The sequence below is a fragment of the Labeo rohita genome, chromosome 9 (genome assembly GCF_022985175.1).
Source record: "Labeo rohita strain BAU-BD-2019 chromosome 9, IGBB_LRoh.1.0, whole genome shotgun sequence".
Lineage (NCBI taxonomy): Eukaryota > Metazoa > Chordata > Actinopteri > Cypriniformes > Cyprinidae > Labeo > Labeo rohita.
Window position 1 is genome coordinate 30,622,430 of NC_066877.1, and position 21,459 is coordinate 30,643,888.

Sequence of the window (21,459 nt, forward strand, 5' to 3'; positions counted from 1 at the left end):
ATTTATTTCTGAAAGAAACTAATACTTTTACAACAATGATGCAAAATTGATCAAAAGTGACAGCAAAATAATAAAGAAAATTTTTGTTTCCTATACATTTTGTTTCAAATAAATTCTTCGAAGCTGTTCTTTTGAACTTTCTATTCATCAAAGATATCCTGAAAAAAAAGATCTATTACAGATTTCACAAAATTATTAAGCAGCACAACTGTTTTCAACATTGATAAAAATATGAAATGTTTCTCGAGCAGCAAATCAGCATATTAGAATGATTTCTGAAAGATCATGTGACACTGAAGCCTGGAGTAATGATACTGAAAATTCAGCCTTGCAAAACAGGAATAAATTATATTTTTAAATATATCCAAATAGGAAATACTTATTTGAAACTGAAAAATATTTCACAATATTTCACATTTTTGATCGAATACAGGCAATAAGTGAGAAACTGACAGAGTCATTATTCTTATTAAAATGGATCATTTTACTTTTCATTACAAAAGCCAGAATCCGCAGCTTATACTGAAGCATAAGAAGCTCTTTGGATCATTTTCAGATTATGCTGGAGAACATGATCATCAGGTTTTGAATGAACCAGTGGCATTCATGTAGCTTAAATGCGGCTGTCATTAAAGGAAAATTTGGACAAACCAAATTCTAAGACTTTTTTTTTTTTTTTTCCAATTTACATGGAAAAACTTCTCAAAGTTCCCCACAATAATTCACCAGCATGTCCTATGCTCTTATGTGAAAGTCGTCTGCCTCTTTTTCTCCCCTAGTTCAATTTTTCCTCAATCATGCTCAAAGCAATCTCACACCCCCTTTTCCTTCCAGAAAAAAACTCTTTGGTTTATTCATAAAGTTTCACCAACACTAGCGTATGGCTGTGTTTGTGATGGCTAAACAGCGCCCTCTACAGATCGCAAAAATACCCTTCAATCAATTAACCAAAAATGCTGAACCTAAATACCACTTAAATATGCTTGGTGCTGCAAGATCACATCATGTAACTTCTAAAAGAGCTGATACATCATAAACGGAGAGGTGTGAGAGAATTATCTTACCTCACACTGGCCGCGCAGTCCCGTCTCCTGCAGTCGCGACCAGATGCTCTGGATGCGCCCGGCGTGTTCGGGATGGATGTTGCTGTTTCCACACATGCACTGGTGTTTCTGCATCAGGGTGTCGTACACCAGACCTGTAGGAACACAAATGCTTACTTAACAAGGGCTACAAACTAATATAAATATATTTTTAAATATAAGATGTTTTTAAGGTTGGTAAATTAGTTGGAGCATCTATTTCAGTGACTGACCAGTGGTAAAGCGTGGTTTGGCAGGAGGTTCTTGCACAACAATGGGAAAGGTCGCAGAGGCCGGGGACGATTGTGCTCTGGATAGGGGCCGATGGCCTGGGAAGGTCACAGACAGCCCGGCCGCCTCCATAGACGCCTGATAGTTCCTCAACTGATGGATCCTCTGTTGCTCCAACAAGAGAGCTTGCTGCTCAGAGACAAGAACAGAAGTTTAGCTTAAAATAAAATAAAATGTGAAAATTAACATCTTATAGGGAAGTTCCATACTTCATATTTCATTTAGGCATCCTGTAGTTAAATAAATAACCAGCAGGTGGCACCCAACACATTGCAAACCGCCAGCAAGAGTGTTACATGTAGAAAATGCTTTACATTTTGGAAATCCATAAGAAAATCTTCACTTATGGTGCTTATTAAGGTAAGAGTGTTCCGATCTAAACTTCATATCCCACAATGCTTTCCATTTAGCTGTTCAAGACTATATTAAGGCTGTGTAAAACCTGTACATATATGTACAGGTTTTACTGCACCAAAGTACATATATGATTTGGGACCATGAAACCAGTCATAAGGGTCAGTTTTTTAAAATTGAGATTTACTGGTTGAGATTTGTATGGTTTGTTAGGATAAGACAATATTTGGCAGAGATACAATTTTTTGAAAATCTGGAATCTGAGGGTGAAAAACAAACAAAAAAAAAACAAACAAAAAAAAAAAAACATCAAAATATTGAGAAAATCGCCTCCAAATGAAGTTCTTGGCAATGCATATTAATAATCAAAAATTACGTTTTCATACATTTACAGTAGGAAATTTACAAAATATCTTCATTGAACATGATCTTTACTTAAAATCCTAATGATTTTTGACATAAAAGAAAAATCGATAATTTTGATCCATACAATTCATTGGTGGCTATTGCTACAAATATACCCATGCTACTTGTAACTGGTTTTAAGGGTCACATATGGTTAAGGTTAGTTCAATAAAGAAAAATCAAAAATGGTTTAAAGCGCGTAAATGAAAAATAAATATGCATTATAAAATGTCAGTAAAATTTAATGGTTTTGAAAGAAATTTCTTTCTTCTACCAAGGCTGCATTTATTTGATCAAAAATACAGCAAGAACAGCAATATTTTAAAATACTATCACAATTTAAAATAACAGTTTTCCATTGGTATATATATTTAAAATGTAATTTATTTTTATGATGCAAAACTGAATTTTTAGCATCATCACTTTAGTCTTCAGTGTCACATGATCTTTCAGAAATCATTCTAATATGCTGATGTGCTCTGCTGTTTAATATTTTTGTGGAACCTGAATTTATTTTTAAGATTCTTCGACGAATAGAAAGTTCAAAAGTACAGCTTTTATTTTAAAAAGTCACATTTGACCAATTCATATGCATTCTTGGAGAATAAAAGAACATTTGAACAGCGGTCTATATTTCAACTTCTACTTATAAACAAGCATTTCAGCCATTAAAATCATTACTTGGTTATGTCTAAAGTGGACTTTATTTATCCTTGATCATTAGAAGTGATGTTATGGCGCCTTGGAAGCTGGTTTGAAATCTTTAGAGGTTCCTTCAGACATAAACACTGCCCGTTAATTGGCAGCTACCTTAAGTTTTGGACACAGCGTTAGTTAGCTGATGAATATTTCAGCTTGATTGCAGGAACATGCTGAGGGTTTCAAACCCCTGCTGGCCATTAAGAAGAAAAAGAGCTGGACCTAAATGATCTCGTCCGGCACAAGTGCCCACCTCCTGTTCATTTTTAAAAAAGCAGCGATTAAGTCTTGAGGACCTGTGGTTGCATTAAACAGTTGTGAATGGTGAGAAAATACACTGATTTTTCAGGGACTGCATAAATAAACTCATACTGAGCATTTTACGTAAATAAAAGGCTCGGTTCTGTCTTCACAGGAATAAATTACATTTTGAAACAGATTTAAATAGAAAACACGTTATGTTAAATTGTAATGATGTTTCACAATATTACTGTTTTCTATTGTGTTTTTAGTCAAAATCTTCTGAATGGTAGTGTATTTTTCAGAAGTGTAAATTAAAATAAAAATGTTATTATTATTATTTATTTATTTATTATATATAATAAAACAGAAAAGTACTAGATCTGCTGTTTTGGAAATATTTATGTATTTATTTATTTATTTGTTTGTTTGTGCAGTACTGCTGATTCAATTAAATGAAGTCCAATGAAAGCAGCATGTTATCTAGTACATTGGTCTATCTGTATTTGACATAAACCACCGTTACCACCATGTCTCCAGCTGAGTAAGTGCTAGAAATGCTCAGTTTCATCTTGTTGGGACAGATTGTTCTTGTGGGTTAATAGCCCCTTTTTCACCAACAGGGTGTCTGACGCCTTATGGGAGCCTGTTGCTGCCCCCTTCTGGTGCTCAGTGTGTTTCTGGCTTCATCCTGTGCCATTCACAAAAACTGTGACAGATGTTTGTCTGCTCTAACACCCTCACCTGTCTAAAAAGCAGCTCTTCCTCGGCTTGCCTCTCTCTCTGCTGGAACTCTTCATCCTGTTCATCCGGAGGTTCCTGTTTGATAGTGACTCCGTGAGGAAGACCCTCCGTGGAGTCGCCCAGCCCCTGGTGCTCCCGTAGCTCCTCCTCCGTCTCCTCTGGGTGGCTCTCGTGCTGTCGGCCAGGCTCGTTCGGCTTAGCAATCATCTGAGAGAGACGGAGAAACACGTCAAAATCACCATTCATTCATCTGAGGAAGCAGATGTCTATATGATATGGATCTGTATTCAATAGTGTGAGGGAATAACTTTAGCAATGGTACTAAAATTATACACTACAGCTCAATTTTGGGGTCAGTAAGATCTTAAATGTAAAATCTTATTTATTAAATGAACATTTTCAGCAAGGACACTTAATATATATATATATATATATATATATGTGTATGTACATATATATATATATATATATATATATATATATATATATTATTTACATATTTATACATATATATACATATATATATATATATATATATATATATATATATATATATATATATATATATATATATACACACACCCACACACCCACACACACATAATAAAATAAAATAAAATATACTCAAATAGAAAACATTTGAATTAAAAAAATTAATAACATTTCACAATACTACGGTTTTTACTGTATTTTTTATTCAATAAATTCAGCCTTGCTGAGCAGAACAGATTTCAAAACATTAATTAAATGAATAATAATAATTTTAAAAAACCCAAACGTAAGAAACATTTTAATGTATTGAATAAAATAAATAATAAAATAAAACAAAATAAAATAAATAATAAAACATATCATTATATACTTGTGTTACAGTAATAAAATGTATTATATAAAATAAAATAGAACATGATCTGATGTTTTTGACATTGTTTCTATGCAATAACTGATCAAACTGAAAAACAAATACAAATGTAATATTGCTTTAAATGGTTGTTTTTCCAAAAATAAAATAAAAAAATATATATATTAAAAAGTTTTCTGTTTAATTTAATTTAATTTTTGTTTTTCTGAGCAAAAAATAAATATCATGCATTTTCCCTAATTTACAGAAGATACTAAAATGTCTTTCAGTGGAACAATTTTGTCAGGCATATTTGCAACAGAAATCAATTTATGACATATTAAAAGACGAACTACTCTCACCCCAAATGCTAATTAGTTCTTACATTCTTAACATTCTTACATTTTTAAAATGTGCAACTATGCTAGGGTTTGCCCATTTTTCAGTAAGATTTTTTTGCTCATTTAAAACACAAAATTTAATATGCTCCCTTATTCTTTTATATATTTTAATATGTACAAGTCAGAATAAGCATGTTGTTTGAATTTTTACATAAATATTGTGTTACACTGAATGACAATGTAACATTATTTCAACAAAATTTTGATATTTTATTCTCCAAAAACTTATTTGAAACCTTGGACACTTTACTTACATTTAATGTGTTTTCTATGGACATAAAATCACTTGTAAATTTCTTTTGACATGTACATCTTAACGTCTTTGACCCATACATAATATAACATCAGATACATCAGATAGTTAAACAACTGCTAGATAGTTTTTGTTAGTCAAAGCATAATCCATCCCTTAAAACAACATAAACTGACCCCATTTACTTTAATAATGCACATTTTTAAAACATTAAATCTTATGTTTTACTTAGAAATGCATCCCTTAATGGAAGTAAAATAGGTTGCAAATGTTGACTAACAAAACAGGACTTCAAGAGAAAAGGACATCTGCAACACACAGAACTTGTGTTAAAAATACAGGGTCAAAGCCACAGTTGCACTGAATAATATTCTTGGAACAACAGGAACAAAAGAAAAACTGTCCTCTTGGCTGAAGTTCATGCTGTGACAGCTGTGTCTAACCCTATCACCGTAGCAGTGACAGCTCTAGCCCCACCCTCACACACACACACACTTGAGTGTGGTGAAAACACAGCCCCCTGGCAATGTGCCGAGGGAACATAATTGACGTCAGAGCGCTCGGCAATTGCCTCATCCCTGTGCTTCATTCCAAACAAGCTTTTCTTTTTTCATATTCTCCTCTTTGTTTTTTCCCCCCGTCCTCATCGCAGCTTCATCTCTCCCTTCAACTTAGTGAACATGTCGAATGTTCTTGCCAGGTACATGAACATCCATCAAATTAATCAGTCAAAGCCAAAATGACAGGAATGATCCAAAACGTGATACCAGATACCATCTGAAAGCTGGAAAACATTCCAAAACTGTCAATCACCTGGCTTTTTGTCATAAAAGTTCAATAATCAGACCTAAAACATCTTCAGTTGTTCACAACATTAGATTCTATCAGTGTCAGTTGCTCAGTACACAAACTTTGGCAGGTGTGGCTTGGCTCATGAATATTAATTAGGTTATTTGAATTCTGTCCTCATATACCCACCCACATATCAGTCCATTGGCAATCAAAGGCTGTCGAGCTACAAAAGTGACACACAAACAAAAAAAAAAAAATTATATATATATATATATATATATATATATACACACACACTACCTTTCAAAAGTTTGGGGTCAGTACATTTTTATTGTTTCTTTTTTTTTTTTTTTTTTAAGAAATTAATACTTTTATTCACCAAGGATGTATTAAGTTAATAATTAAAAGTTTATTAAAAGTTAATAATAAATAATTTACATTGTTATAAAATATTTATATTTTGAATAAACACTGTACTTTTTAAACTTGTTATTCATGAAAGAATCCTGAGAAAAAAAAAAAAAAAAAAAAAAAAAAAAAAAAAAAAAAAAAAAATCACACGTTCCAAAAAATATTTGGCAGCACAACTGTTGATATTATCCAACATTGATCATTCTAATAATAAATCTGCATATTAGAATGATTTCTGAAGGATCATGTGACACTTAAGACTGGAGTAACAGCTAATAAAAATTCAGCTTTTCATCACAGGAATAAATTCTATTTTAAAGTATGTTAAAATAAAAAAACATTATTTTATATTGTAAAAACATTTTGCAATATTACTGTTTTTTTTTCTATATTTTTAATCAAATAAATGCAGCCTTGATGAGCATAAGAGACTTCTTTAAAGACTATTACAAGTCTTACTGACCCCAAACTTTTGAACGGTAGTGTATATATAGGGTTTTCTGAAGCCAAACTTTAGCTTGAATAAGGAAAACACAGAATTTAAGACATTATTCACCAACAGCCTTCATAGCTCCAATAGCTCTTAAAGTGACAGTTCATCCAAAAATGAAAATTCTGTCTTTAATTACACTCATGTCGTTCCAAACCCATAAGACCTTAGTTTATCTTCGGGACACAATTCAAGACATTTTTGATGAAATCTGAAAAATTTCTGACCTTGCATAGACAGCAATGCAACTGACACGTTCAAGGCCCAGAAAGGTAGTAAGGACATCGTTAAAATAGTCCACACCAGTGGTTAAACCATAATTTCATAAAGCTCAGAGAATAATTTTTGTGTGCAAAGAAAACAAAAATAACGGTAGTACTGTTGCTGTCTATTCAGGGTCAGGAAGCTGTCAGATTTCATCAAAAATATCTTAATTTGTGTTCTGAAGATAAACAAAGGTCGTACGGGTTTGAAACGACATAAAGGTGAGTAAATAATGACCGAATTTTCTTTTTTGGGTGAACTATCGCCTTAAATCTCATTTATGTTTGTGTATATTTACATGTGGTGAATCTAAAGGAGTCATGCAAGGTTTTTAGTCAATGATGCCAAATATTTATAGTTCTCATATTTAATCATAAAATGCCAAATTTTAATATATGCATTTAAATTGCACAAATGAGAAATCAAAACTACAACAGTGGGAAGTTTTTCACTAAATGGAAGTAAAACAGGTTGTGAATGTTGACTACAACAGAACAGAACTCTATTAGAAAATGCCAAAAGAAGATATTTTGAAGAATGTTGGTAACAAAACAGCTGCTGGTAGCCATTAACATCCATAGTATTTTTTCCATCCTATGGAAGTCAATAGCTACCGGCAACTGTTTGGTTACCAACATTCTTCAAAATATCTTTTTTTGTGTTTAACAGGCGAAAGAAACATTTTTAAGGAAAAGCAAATACTATGTTCATCAATGGCTATCGGCAATTGTTTGGTTACCTACATTCTTAAAGGGGTCATCAGATGCCAATTTTCCACAAGTTGATATCCTAATGAAAAGTCTATAACGTACTTTGGTTAAAATTTCTCAATGGTAGTGTAAAACAACCCCCTTTTTACCTTGTCAAAAACAGCTCTGTTCACAGCGAGCCGTTTCAGTGCTTGTCCCTTTAAATGTTAATGAGCTATGCTCACCCCGCCCCCTCTCTTCTGTGAGGTGACGAGCAGCTCTCTGAGACTGTTAGATTTAGCTGCATTCATTGTGGAACTTGCTAACTAGCACATTTTTCGGAAAGGTGATTTGCAAAGATACATAAAAAACGTATTCTAACTTCTGTAGGTGAAGCTGGATCACGAATGATTCGTGCAAACATATACTCATTAAGGAAGATCGGGGGGTACATTCCCTTCAAAAAAAAAAAAAAAAGTAATTCTCTGCTCTTCAGCAGCTCAGATGTCGGGAGTAAATGACGACTGCTATGTTCATTATTACATCCAACAACAAAAGACCTCAATCGCTTAAGAGCCATTCTTGTGTACTCCTGTTCCGGCGACGAAACAATGGCGGACCGTTTACAGCTCACTCAGGGCGGGTCTATGCACAAGTGTCAATCAATAGATGTGGGAGGGGCCTGTGCAGAACTATGTCATTCTGTCAAGAACCTGTGAACAGCTTGATCTGAGAAAGTGGTTATGATTTATGGGTATTAAAAAAATACTAGGTAGATTTTTATCAATATAGGGTTGTGATTGTGACATTTCAGTTCGAACAATATGTAAAAGTGAATTTTGCATCTGATAACACTTTAAAAGATATCTTTTTTGTTTTTAACAGAAGACAGGAACTCATACAAGTTTGGAACAAGTGACAGAATCAATTTTCATTTTTGTGTGAACACGTTTCACCATGTTTAAATCCATTTTGTGGATTTTTTCCTAGATACACTGTCTAAAATGCACAAATTAAGTCCACAGATATGGAGAAAACCACATGTGCTGATTCACAACATATGTCTTCTCTTATCTCCCTTGTGAACTCTAAAAACACAGGAATGGAGTCATATTCAAACAGCGTAAATGCTTGGGAAGCATTAAATTCCTCTGACATCTGCTGAGCAGAGGCAGTATTCCCGGAAGCCCAGAGTGTAGCGCTGAGGTGATCCACACCCAGTGAGCTCATCCTGAGATGTTTGTGTGCAGGCATGGATTAACCCCATAACTAATCTATAATGCACAATTGCGGTGATGAGTGGGTGGGTGGGAGAGCATAGGCATTAGAAACAAACCAAAAACCCTGTAGGATAATGGCCCAACACTAGTAATCTCGACAGACCTCACCACACACTCCATGAGCAAACACGAGGAGGAATAAAATAGGGCGGTTACAGAGCTCAGCAAGTATTTTTCTCATTCATTTTCTCCATAGGGATTTACAATTCTTCAATGAAAAGTTCATGAAGCAAATCTAGCTCTCAGATAACAAACTTCATTCTGAAGCAAAAAAATATATGAAAAAATGTATATGAAAATACAGACGGATGCACCTCATTTAGGTTATGAATGAATGAATGAACTACTCAATACATAAAAGCACTCTAAATGGCATATATTGAATAAAAAATTATAGTACCATACAAAAATATAAATTCATACTTATTGATTCCAAGTACAAATTTTTATTTTATTTTATTACTTAATTTAATTTACTAAATTAAATTAAATTAATCACGATTAATTGCATCCAAAAGTTTTTGTTTACATAATATGTGTGTGTACTGTGTATATTTATTATGTATATATAAATACACACACACGCATTTGCAAAACAGATAACTCCATTTTTAACAATTTTCAAAAATCATGTTTTTTCATTGTGCATTCCAATTAATCTCAATCAAGCTGCAGCTGGGTTATTTTAATATAAAGTAAAAAATAGAGCTAACACAATAAAACACAACAAAAACATGATAACTTTTAAAATTATAATAAAATTAATTTAATTGATTTTTGAATCAGTTATCTGTTTTTGCAAATAAACTCTCTCTCTCTCTCTCTCTCTCTCTATATATTATGTACACAAAAACTTATATTTTGGATGCAATTAATCGCTATTAATCATTGCCCAGCACTAAGTTAATTTAATTTCATTTTTAGTTTGTGAGAAATCCTCAAAAAAAAAAAAATTAATCTTAATAATAAACCAAATAAAAAAACAGTTATTTTGAATTGTAATAATATTTCATAATAATACTGTTTTAAATTAAATTAAAATAATTCAATTCAATTCAATAAAAAAATAAAAAAATAAATAAAAATACAATAAAATAAAATAAATAGTACTTGTAAACAAAAACTATAAATTAGTATTTTTGTATTGTACCATAATTTTTTATTCAATATATGCCATTCACAGTTCTTTTGAATTATAATATTTCATAATACCGTTACGTATTACAATACTGTGTATTTTACTGTATTTACTGTAGTTTATTGTAGTTTTTACTGTAATAAATGCAGCCTTAATGAAAATAAGAGACCACACATTTATTTATTTATTTATTTATAAAACAGATAGTTCTGGTCCTTGATTTTTATTGGTTGAACCGCATTCGAAGCTGTTGTAAATTACTCTACAAACATACACCTTTGTTTACGTTTGTGAGTTACTCCACTTTTTTTTTTCTTTTAAACTTTCTTTTTGTAAAGAAAACAATGTGAAGGGAATTAAATTGTCAAGTAAACTTTCTTTCTTTATTGCTTAAACGTAGAAAATATATAAATACATTCAATGAAAATTAGAAATGGCACCAGCAGACAAATTTGCTTTTGTTTAACAAAAAAACACCCTGTTTAATTGCAGTTCTATTTAAAGATTCAGTCTGGGTTTGTTCATGACTGCAGCCCCTCGCACACACACATAAACACACAAACAAGCAGAGTGTTTCCGGTCTGACCATATAAGGAAGGCACATCCTGCTGGTTGCCATGGCGATTAAGGGGAGCTAAAGACAGACAGAGAGCTATACCTTGCTGATGTGAAGCTGCTGCTGTTGGAACTGTTGCTTGTGTTTTTCCAGGAACTGCTGGTGTTGCTGTTGAACCACCAGCTGCTGCAGCGCCTGGGCGTTCTGGGGTAGGGGGGCCGACTGCGTGCGTCCGAGGGGCCGATGCTGCCGGAGCTTGTGGATGGGATGGGACTGCATGGACACGCCCCCCAGGCCTGGGGACACAACACATGGGCTTTGGGTTACACAGCAGATTCTAGTTAGCACTCAGCCCTGAACTAATTAACACCTCGCCTGCTTTGGCTCTCGGGGGGTTAAGTTTCCTGAACACACAGCTGAAGATAGAAGCGCATCTCTGTCTCAGCTTTAGATGGCATGCCCACGGATCGCTCGAGAAACAACTAACGCACAATGTACGTAAAACTGACGTGAGTGCGAGTGAATGGAACGGAGTGCTGATCTTGAGATTTGTTTTTAAAAGTTCTTAACATACTGTCCTCAATATGTAACTAATGGTGCAAATATGTTTAACAAAATAAAAAAACTGCAAAAGATGTGGCTAAAAGACTGACAAAGATATGTTTATTTGATGCATTTGTACACACAATAATAATAATTCAATATAAAATATACATATTATAGTTTTATATGGTTACATAAAATAAAATTGTACAAAATAAATTAAATATGTATACAAATATGTTAATATCTAGTAACAATATAAAAACTTATAATATATAATATAATATATATAGTATATAATATATAATAAAACTAATATTCATTCATTTTATATAAATACAGATAACACTGTAAATGTAAAATATATAAAATATAGATATAAAATATAAATTTCATTGAATTATATTCTATAAAACTATGAAAACTTGTATATAATGTATAAAACATACATAAATAATTTTTGATTTTTTTAATAATTCATAATAAAATATAAATAACATTACATAATACATTATATTATATAATCATTTTATATGATTAAATAAATTAAAATTCTACAAAATTAGTTAAAAATGTATAAAATCAATATAATCATAATATATAAATATAAATATATACTGCATATATAAAATAAAACTAATATTCTTTAATGTTATATAATATATAGATAACACTATGATACATATAAAATATCAGTTATCATATACTGAATTATATATGCTATACAGTTACTAAAAACATGCATATAATGTATAAAATATACGTAATTTTAGATTTGTAAAAATGTAATAATTCAATAAAAAACAGATAACATTATACAATGCATTATATATAATATATACTATTATATAATATATACTTTATATTACATGAAATAGAAGTCAACCAAATTATTTGAACAAAATGTTAATATATAGTAAAATATAAAAACTAAATTTATAAATTTGAACATAATATATAAATATATACTGCATACATAAAACAAAACTACCATTCATTAATGTTATATAAAATACAGATAACATTATATAATATGTATAAAGTCACGATTTCATTTCATTACATTATTATTATATTAATGACATTACATTAAATATAATTAAAACAATAATTAAATATATTACTATAATATCTTAAAATTAGTAAAACATGTATATAATACATAAAAAATACATCAATAATTTTAGATGTTTGAAATATTAATAATTGTATTATTATATATTATAATGCATTATGTAATGTTATTAATAGATAACATTACATAATGCATTATAATATATAATAGTTTTATATGATTACATAAAATAAAATTCTACAAAATTAGTTAAAAATCTATAAAAATGTGTTAATACACAGTAAATACATAAAAAACTAAATGTATTAACAAACATATAATATATAAATATAACCTTCATATATAAAATAAAACTAATATTCCTTAATTATATATAAAATATAGATACCATTATATAATACACATAAAAATCATAATTTCATTCAATTATAATCTATAAAATCACTGAAACATATAATAAAAAAGTATATGATGTATAAAAAGACAAATTATTTTAGATTTTTAAAAATATTAATAATTCAATATAAATTTTAGATAACATTACATAATGCATTATAATACATAATAGTTTTATATGATTAGTCAAACATGTATAAAATATATACTGATATTCCATGACACTGACACAATCCATCGGCACATCACACAAGCAAATACATACAAATCAATTCCGCAGTGTAACTACTCCTACATTCGATAGAAACGCATCATCAATTAAATATCATTCTGCAGTGAAGTGTGTGTGTTTCACAGACAACGTTATACTCCAGCTGTTAACGATACAGTGACATGTTCCGCAAGAGTGTCAGTGGCACATGCCACTCTCTGCTGATTCATGTCAGTGAAAACCGGAAGTGTCAGCGGTTGTGCCACTGAGTGTCAGATGCCATGTCACTTTATCCGCAAGAGTCAACGACAGATCTTTTACTGTACCATCCTTGATCAGCCATAGCTCGTGATGTGAAAAACATGAAAAAGGCGCATAAACTAGAAAAACCAAAGAAATTGAGCTGGAAAGGTGACGCCCGCTATTGTTGAGTGACGTGCCGACAACCGCAAACCTCAAAATGAAATGTGGAGGCAATAAATACATGGATAAATAAATGCATAACTAAATATTTAAATAAATAAATGCATAACTAAATATTTAAATAAATAAATATTAAATAAATAATTAAATAAAATATATATTTAAATAAATAAATATTTATACATTTATTTATGCTTTCAATAATTAAATTATGCATTTAACGATTTATATATTTCAACATTTATTTAATTATTTAATTTTGAGTAATTTGGCCCTCCATATATAACTACATAATACATTTATACAGCAACTTTACATAATTGTATAAATTAAATTCTATAAAATGATTCAAAGGTGTACATTAAGTATTTTAATATATACAATAAAAATATAAAAATTAAGTAACGTCTAATTGCTGGTCACAGTTCATGCTGATCATATGAACACTGAAAAAAGCACAGCTATGTAGGAAATTGTCTGCTTTGGACAACAATCAATTATAATGTGCAGCATAATTATACAAAAAAATAAGTCGACCCCAGAATGCAACAATTGACCAATCAGAATCCAGCAGAGTGCAGTATTATAAAGAGCACAGAGTTGTCCAGTAAGTGACCATTATGAATTGAAACAATCACCTCTGCCTCTGCTAGACTAAATGATGATCTGCCAGGACAAAAGCTACTGTATTCAGTCAGAAAATGTTATTTATTTATTTATTTATTTATTTTTGCACCACTCCAGACACACTCTCAATCACTGCTCCTCCCAGGGGTTTGACATTTCCTGTTTGTACACTTCCTGTGCGCTGGATTCGCTAGTCTCCCTGACAACAGTGGGCGGAGAAGAGGTTTCCTCTTTACCGTGATGGTCTATGATGGCACAAATCATTAGTCAGAATTGACTGCGCCAGCGAGGCGTCTCTCTCTCTCTCATTCTCGGGATAAGTATTGACCTCTTCTTATTGGCAGCCTTTCTCTCCCGTCTCTCGTGAAGCCGTTCCTGGCACATCAGGAGGCTAATTAACACCGCCTATGACTAATTTGATTAAAATGAGCCTTCTTTAGTGCGTATCGGAAGAAATTGAATCCAATTTCTAAAGGGCGCTGCATAATCTATGCTGGACTAATTACAGCCAATAAATGCATGACATCCGCAGGGGGAACGGAGCGCGACGCATTACGATCCTGAGAGGCCCCGGGGCACCTGGCTGTTTGGAGACCCCCCTTTGAAGCAATTTTGAGATGTAATGTGCAAATAATGGGAAATTATGTCACAAATATGAAAAATATTTGTGTATTATGAGAATTAACAAACCGTGTGAATAATACATTTAAGCAATACAACTGTTGCAAAGAGTAGACGTGAATTATGAAAATGAAACATTGAAAGCGGGAGCAACGGGGTAAAGTGCATCAGATGCTGCAGGGTAAGCTGTGACTGAAACATTTTAAGCAGGAGCCAATTTTCCTTCCATTCAAAGAAAATAAGGAATTTTCTGTACTGATGAAGCAACATCAGACAATAAGTCTGGAGAGATGCAACATTTCACATTTCCCTATAAACTAAAACAACAGCTAAAATGTAAAATAATTATATTTACATTGCATTTACATTTATGCATTTAGCACATTTAGTTTATTAAATTTTAAATGCCTGGCTTAAGGATATCTAAATAATGTGAATAATATAATACAAATACATTTTAAAACATAATAGTACATTATTATACTGTATTACAATAAATAAATAAATAAATGAATAAATAAATAGAAATGTACAGATTTTAAATATTATACTTTGCATGCTTGGTTTAGAGTTATTTTAAGAAAATGTGAATAATATCTGGTAAAATACAATTATAAAACATAATAGTGCATTCTTATAATTGTATTTTTCATTTAATACAATACAATATACATCAAACATAAATAATAAAAAATACACACACACACAAAAAAAATACAATTAAAATGAAATAAATAAATAAAATCTAAATTAATCGCAATTAATATTACACTCTGCAGGCCTGGTGAATAATGGTTAGTAAAATAAAACAAAACAAAACAAAACAAATAAATAATGTATCATAATATTATTATAGTATTTAATATAGTATAGTTTAATGCATAAATAAATAAATAAATAAATTTATATAACTATTTATTTATATATATATATATATAAATAAATATATATATATACACTACCGTTCAAAAGTTTGGGGTCAATACATTTTTATTGTTTCTTTTTTTTTTTTTTAAGAAATTAATACTTTTATTCACCAAGGATGTATTAAGTTAATAATTAAAAGTTTATTAAAAGTTAATAATAAATAATTTACATTGTTATAAAATATTTATATTTTGAATAAACACTGTACTTTTTAAATTTGTTATTCATGAAAGAATCCTGAAAAAAAAAAAAAAAAAAAAAAAAAAAAAAATCACAGGTTCCAAAAAATATTTGGCAGCACAACTGTTGATATTATCCAACATTGATCTTTCTAATAACAAATCCGCATATTAGAATGATTTCTGAAGGATCATGTGACACTTAAGACTGGAGTAACAGCTGATAAAAATTCAGCTTTTCATCACAGGAATAAATTCTATTTTAAAGTATGTTAAAATAAAAAACATTATTTTATATTGTAAAAACATTTTGCAATATTACAGTTTTTTTTCTATATTTTTAATCAAATAAATGCAGCCTTGATGAGCATAAGAGACTTCTTTAAAGACTATTACAAGTCTTACTGACCCCAAACTTTTGAACGGTAGTGTGTGTATATATATATATATATATATACACACACACACACACACACACACATTTTTATGAAGTAAATTTAAACGTATTAGTCACAAAATAAAAAAATACCTAGTTATAAAAAATAGTGCATTTTTGTATTTCAATAATATAATATAATGTAATATACTGTAATATAATATAAGTATTTCATTGATTAATAATACAGTAAAAATCTAAGTATTTTTTGCATTTTATTTTAAAGAAAATTGTTCTCGTTAAGGATTTAACTTGTCACAGCTTCAATAAAAAGTTAGAAAATACTAGATTAAATAATATATTTGAAAACAGAATAATCTAGTTCACTATTAAATGTGTTATGAATTATATTTAAATAGAAAAATAAAATTATTACATGACGTACATTACAGAAAAATAAATTAACAGAAAAATACATTAAAACAATTAAATATATATATAAATAAATAAAAATAAATAAATATATAAAGAAATGTATATAAATAAAAATAAACAAATAAATACATAAAAGTAATTAAATAAATAATAGCTAAAGATACATTAATAACAAAATAAAAAAAAAAAATACATATCACTAGTTATAAAAATAGTGCATTTTTGTATTTCAATAATATAATATAATACGGTATTTTATTTCAAAGAAAATTGTACTTGTTAATAATTTAACTTGTCTCTTGATATAACACAGCTTACCCATAAAAAGATATTAATGATAAAAAAATAAATAAATATGATCACAAAACAAATAAAATTCACTAGTTATAAAAATAGTGCATTTTGTATTATAATAATGAAATAAAATAAAATTAAATAATAAAAGTATTTAATAATAATATAATAAAAATCTAAGTATTTTTGGCTTTTTTTTTTTTTTTAAAACAAATTGTTCTTGTTAATAATTTAACTTAACTTGACATGACACAGCTCACCCATTAAGAGATATTAATAAAAAATAAATGAACCACAAAATAAAATAAAATTTACTAGCTATAAAAATAGTGCAATTTAGCATTTTTTTACCCCTAATGTGTGACAAGACATTTATTTTTTACATTCATTTCTAAATTGAATTCAAATTTCTATGGTAGTATGTTATAGACATTCTCTTCTCCCTTCCTGTTTTACAACTTCAATAAAAATGCCAGCGTTCACCCTATCTCTGCAGGTTAAGGAGTCTTGGTAAGATCAATATTGGTTATTATGACTGCGACTGACCTGCGACCAGGGAGTTCTGTGCGGCCGACTGCTCCAGAAGCACCATATGCTGCAGGAGAGTGTTGTGTGCCGAGCCGCCCTCCCGCTCTAAGGTGGAGGCGGCCAGGTAAGAAGGCAGGTGGGCTCCTGGCATGAACGGAGTGGTTATGGGTATTCCTGGCTGCAAGCCTGGCACTGCCATCCTGTCACCATCCTGCTGGCCGGATGCCACCTATGTGAATAGAGAATGAAAGAGCGTAAGCCGGAAAGAATCCAGGGCAAAGAAAAGAGGACATTCCCTCGTAAATTATGTTTCGCCTGCGTCAGAGAGCCGCGGTCAGTTATTGTTTCTCAAAAGGCTCTTTCTGAAACGCCACTGGTGCCGAAAGCCACATGTGGCCCCCTGACGCTCCAGACAGGGGCCTCTCTATGACGGGAGAGAAAGAAAGATGGACTCACGCTGGAAGGGCCGGTGGCTGGCAGGCCCAGGGTGATGTTGGGAAGGGAGGGCGATGTGTACAGAGACAGCTGGCTAACAGGACCCTCTCTGCCCGTGAGTCTGTGCGCCAAAGATGGCTGGAATGACACACACACACACACACCAACATATGCACAGATAAATAAACCCCACCGATAAAAACAAACAGCTCTGTCTGGTCGCTCTCCGGACCCCTGCGGGACCCGTCTACAGAAGGAGACTGTCCACGGCTGGAAAACATGCATAAAAACGGCCAGGAAAATTGCAAAACACTTCCCAAAGCAACAAGCGACAAGTGTGGCCACCAGTAAAACTAATGCAAGTACTAAAATGTGTCCTAAAGTTGGAGCATGCAAGGAGGGAAAGAGATTTAAAGGTCCATTTAAGATTACACTAACAAGCTTCGAGAGAGATGTCATGTGTTGCAGTCATTTTATCACGCTTAAAAGGTTTTCTTAGGCACGGTGAACCAAAGTGCCTAATTAAAAACCATTCAAATGGGCTTTTATGAAGTAATATATATAACACACACACACACACAATAAAAATATTAGAATCAAAATAATTAATTTCATTTATATTATAACTTTTAATATTTTTATATATTATAATTTTAATTTGAAATAATTTATTATAATTTAGTTTTTATTTTTAGTATTAATATTGTTTCATAAAAACATTAACATTAATGAAATAATAATATTTGATTGTTAATATATATTTGTTAAATTATATATATATATTTTATTTGTAATCATTTTATTACAATTTACAGTTTTTATTTTTTATTGTTTTATAAAAACATTCATATAAATATAAATTTTTAATATATATTTTATATATATAAAAATCAATATTTTAATAAAATCAATATTTGATATATTTTTCAATATTTTATATATATAGAGCAAAATAATTAATTTTATTTACATTATATTCTAATTTTAATTTTTAATAATTTATTACAATTTATATAACATTAAAAATGTAAATTATAAAATGTTAATAAATAATAATATTAAAATAAATATTGCAAATTTTACACACACACACGCACGCACGCATATTCACACATTAATTAATTTCATTTATATTATAATTTTAATTTGTAATAATAATAAAAAGCATTAATTAACATTAATTAAATATATATATATATATATATATACACACACACACACACATATACATATATATATATATATATATATATATATATATATATATATATATATATATACACACACATGAAAAAAAAAATTATTATTAATTTAAATTCAAGTAATTAATTCACTGGATCATCTAAAATTAGGAATGATCACATAAAAAATTATATTTGAAAATTATAATTATAATAAATACCAGGGACTCTAAAACAAAAATGTGGAAATAAGCAAGCAACTAACTAAGTAAGAAAGAAGGTAAGTAAATAAATAAATAAATAAATAATTGTACAATGAAATTTAATAGTTTTAAAATAGTGCCTTTTTGTATTTTAATAATATAATATTATATAATATAATATAAAATAAATGTAAGTATTTTTGGTATTATATTTAAAGAAACTTGTTCTTGTATTCCCTAATGATTTAATGGGGATTTCAAAATATTTAATATATTAATAGATACAAACAATTAATGATATTAAAACATGCACAATTCTCTGCTTTCATATCACATGTAGATAAACAAATATAATATTTCATGTTTTTAATAAGTGTTTTATTTTAACATTTACTTCATAAATATTATTGATTAAATTAATAAATTAATAAAATATAAAATAAATTAAATTAAGTATTTAAGTTAACACTAACACAACACAAAATTCAATACATTAAAAATAAAACATAAATAATGCAAAATATTATATACAATAATAATAAAAAATTAATCAATAAAATCTAAATGAATCATCATTAATATTATACTTTGCAGGTCTGATAATTATTCATTTCTTTTTCATCTGCTCACAAATTCCATGTTGAACCCTAGTTTGGGAAGCCACAATAACTTTAATCGTACCTGAAAGCCCTACACGCAGGCCATGATCTTAACCAACTGTGAAGTACGCAGTGCACTGTACCTCTACTTGACTGTTGGAGATTGATCCGGCGATGCCGTTCTCATTTGTAATGTTGTTTGAGCTGTTGTTGGGTGAACTCGGACCAGAACCAGGAGCACTGCTGCATGCCGATTCTGAGAAAAACGGACTTCATTAATTTGGTGTCAGTCAAAAAATAACGAATGTTGGAGTCACGGCCTAGCAGTGCATGCAGGAGATTCTGCCAATCATTTCTGACATTTCCTATTTTCACCATGAATAAAATGGGAATGATGTCCAAGACGGATCCTCTCACCTGCCATGTCCAGAGAGCGCTTCTTTGCAGTGGTGATTGGCCCATCCTTCCTCCGAAGCAACGGGCTACTCCTGCGCTCCGTAACTTTCTGCTTCAGCCTCGATCGCAGCTTCAGGTTGGGCTCAGATGCTGATGAGAGAAAGACAGAAAGAAGACAGTCATTCATTTAAAGCAGGAATAGGAAATATAATTCATATTGCAACTCTGCTTTCAAATGTGTGTGGACAAGAGCTGGGTGGCATTAAACCAAATCGACTACATTTACAAACAGGTTTGCTCCAAAAACACCTTCCTATCTACTTCCTACTTGGGCAGCTGCCTTTTATGATGACATCTTAAATAATGTACTTTACACACATTGAACATAGCAACTGAGTGTCATAAAAATAATAAGCTAATAAGCATAAAATATACCGGAAAAAAACTCAAGTAAAAAATGTCTAAGAAGAAGTAATAAATATATTTATTATTTATTACTATATATAAAATATAACAAAATAAAGAAATATATAAATACATAAAAAATAAATGTTAAAGAAATGTATATAAATAAAAATAAAAATAAATACATAAAAAAAAAATATATATATATTATATAAATAAAAAATACATGAATATATAAAAATTATAAATAAACAATAAAATAAAATAAATAAATATATAATAAATAAAAATAAATATCTGAAGAAATTAATACAAATAAAATAAAAACACAATTAAATTTAATAAATTATTAAATAATAAAAAAATATTACATATAAATAAAAATAACAAAAAATAAATTTAATACATTACTAAATATTAAAAATAAATATATTAAAATAAAATTAAAATAAAATATACATAAATAACAAATACATATATAAAAATGTACATACGTAAAAAATGTATATAAATAAAAATAAAATAAAAACAACAACAAATAAACTATTAAAATTAAACAAATTACATATTTAATAAATTATTATTAATTATTAAAATTAGAATAAATATATAAATAAATAAAAAATATCTAAAAACTGTATGTAAATAACAATAAAACTCAATAAATATCTAAAT

The 21,459-nt window shown here is 29.8% G+C and overlaps 1 protein-coding gene across 3 annotated transcripts in view; it reads right to left on the reverse strand.

Moving 5' to 3' along the window:
* Positions 1-21,459, reverse strand: part of hdac4 (histone deacetylase 4) — a 296,174-nt gene that overhangs the window by 79,501 nt on the left and 195,214 nt on the right. For all 3 annotated transcript variants that reach the window (XM_051119035.1, XM_051119036.1, XM_051119037.1), the window contains 8 exons: positions 20,401-20,529; positions 20,127-20,239; positions 18,022-18,138; positions 17,584-17,794; positions 11,033-11,226; positions 3,816-4,022; positions 1,316-1,502; positions 1,065-1,198 (listed from right to left, as the gene is read on the reverse strand). In XM_051119035.1, coding sequence (XP_050974992.1) covers positions 1,065-1,198; positions 1,316-1,502; positions 3,816-4,022; positions 11,033-11,226; positions 17,584-17,794; positions 18,022-18,138; positions 20,127-20,239; positions 20,401-20,529 — 1,292 coding nt within the window. The remainder of the gene's footprint in view (positions 1-1,064; positions 1,199-1,315; positions 1,503-3,815; positions 4,023-11,032; positions 11,227-17,583; positions 17,795-18,021; positions 18,139-20,126; positions 20,240-20,400; positions 20,530-21,459) is intronic.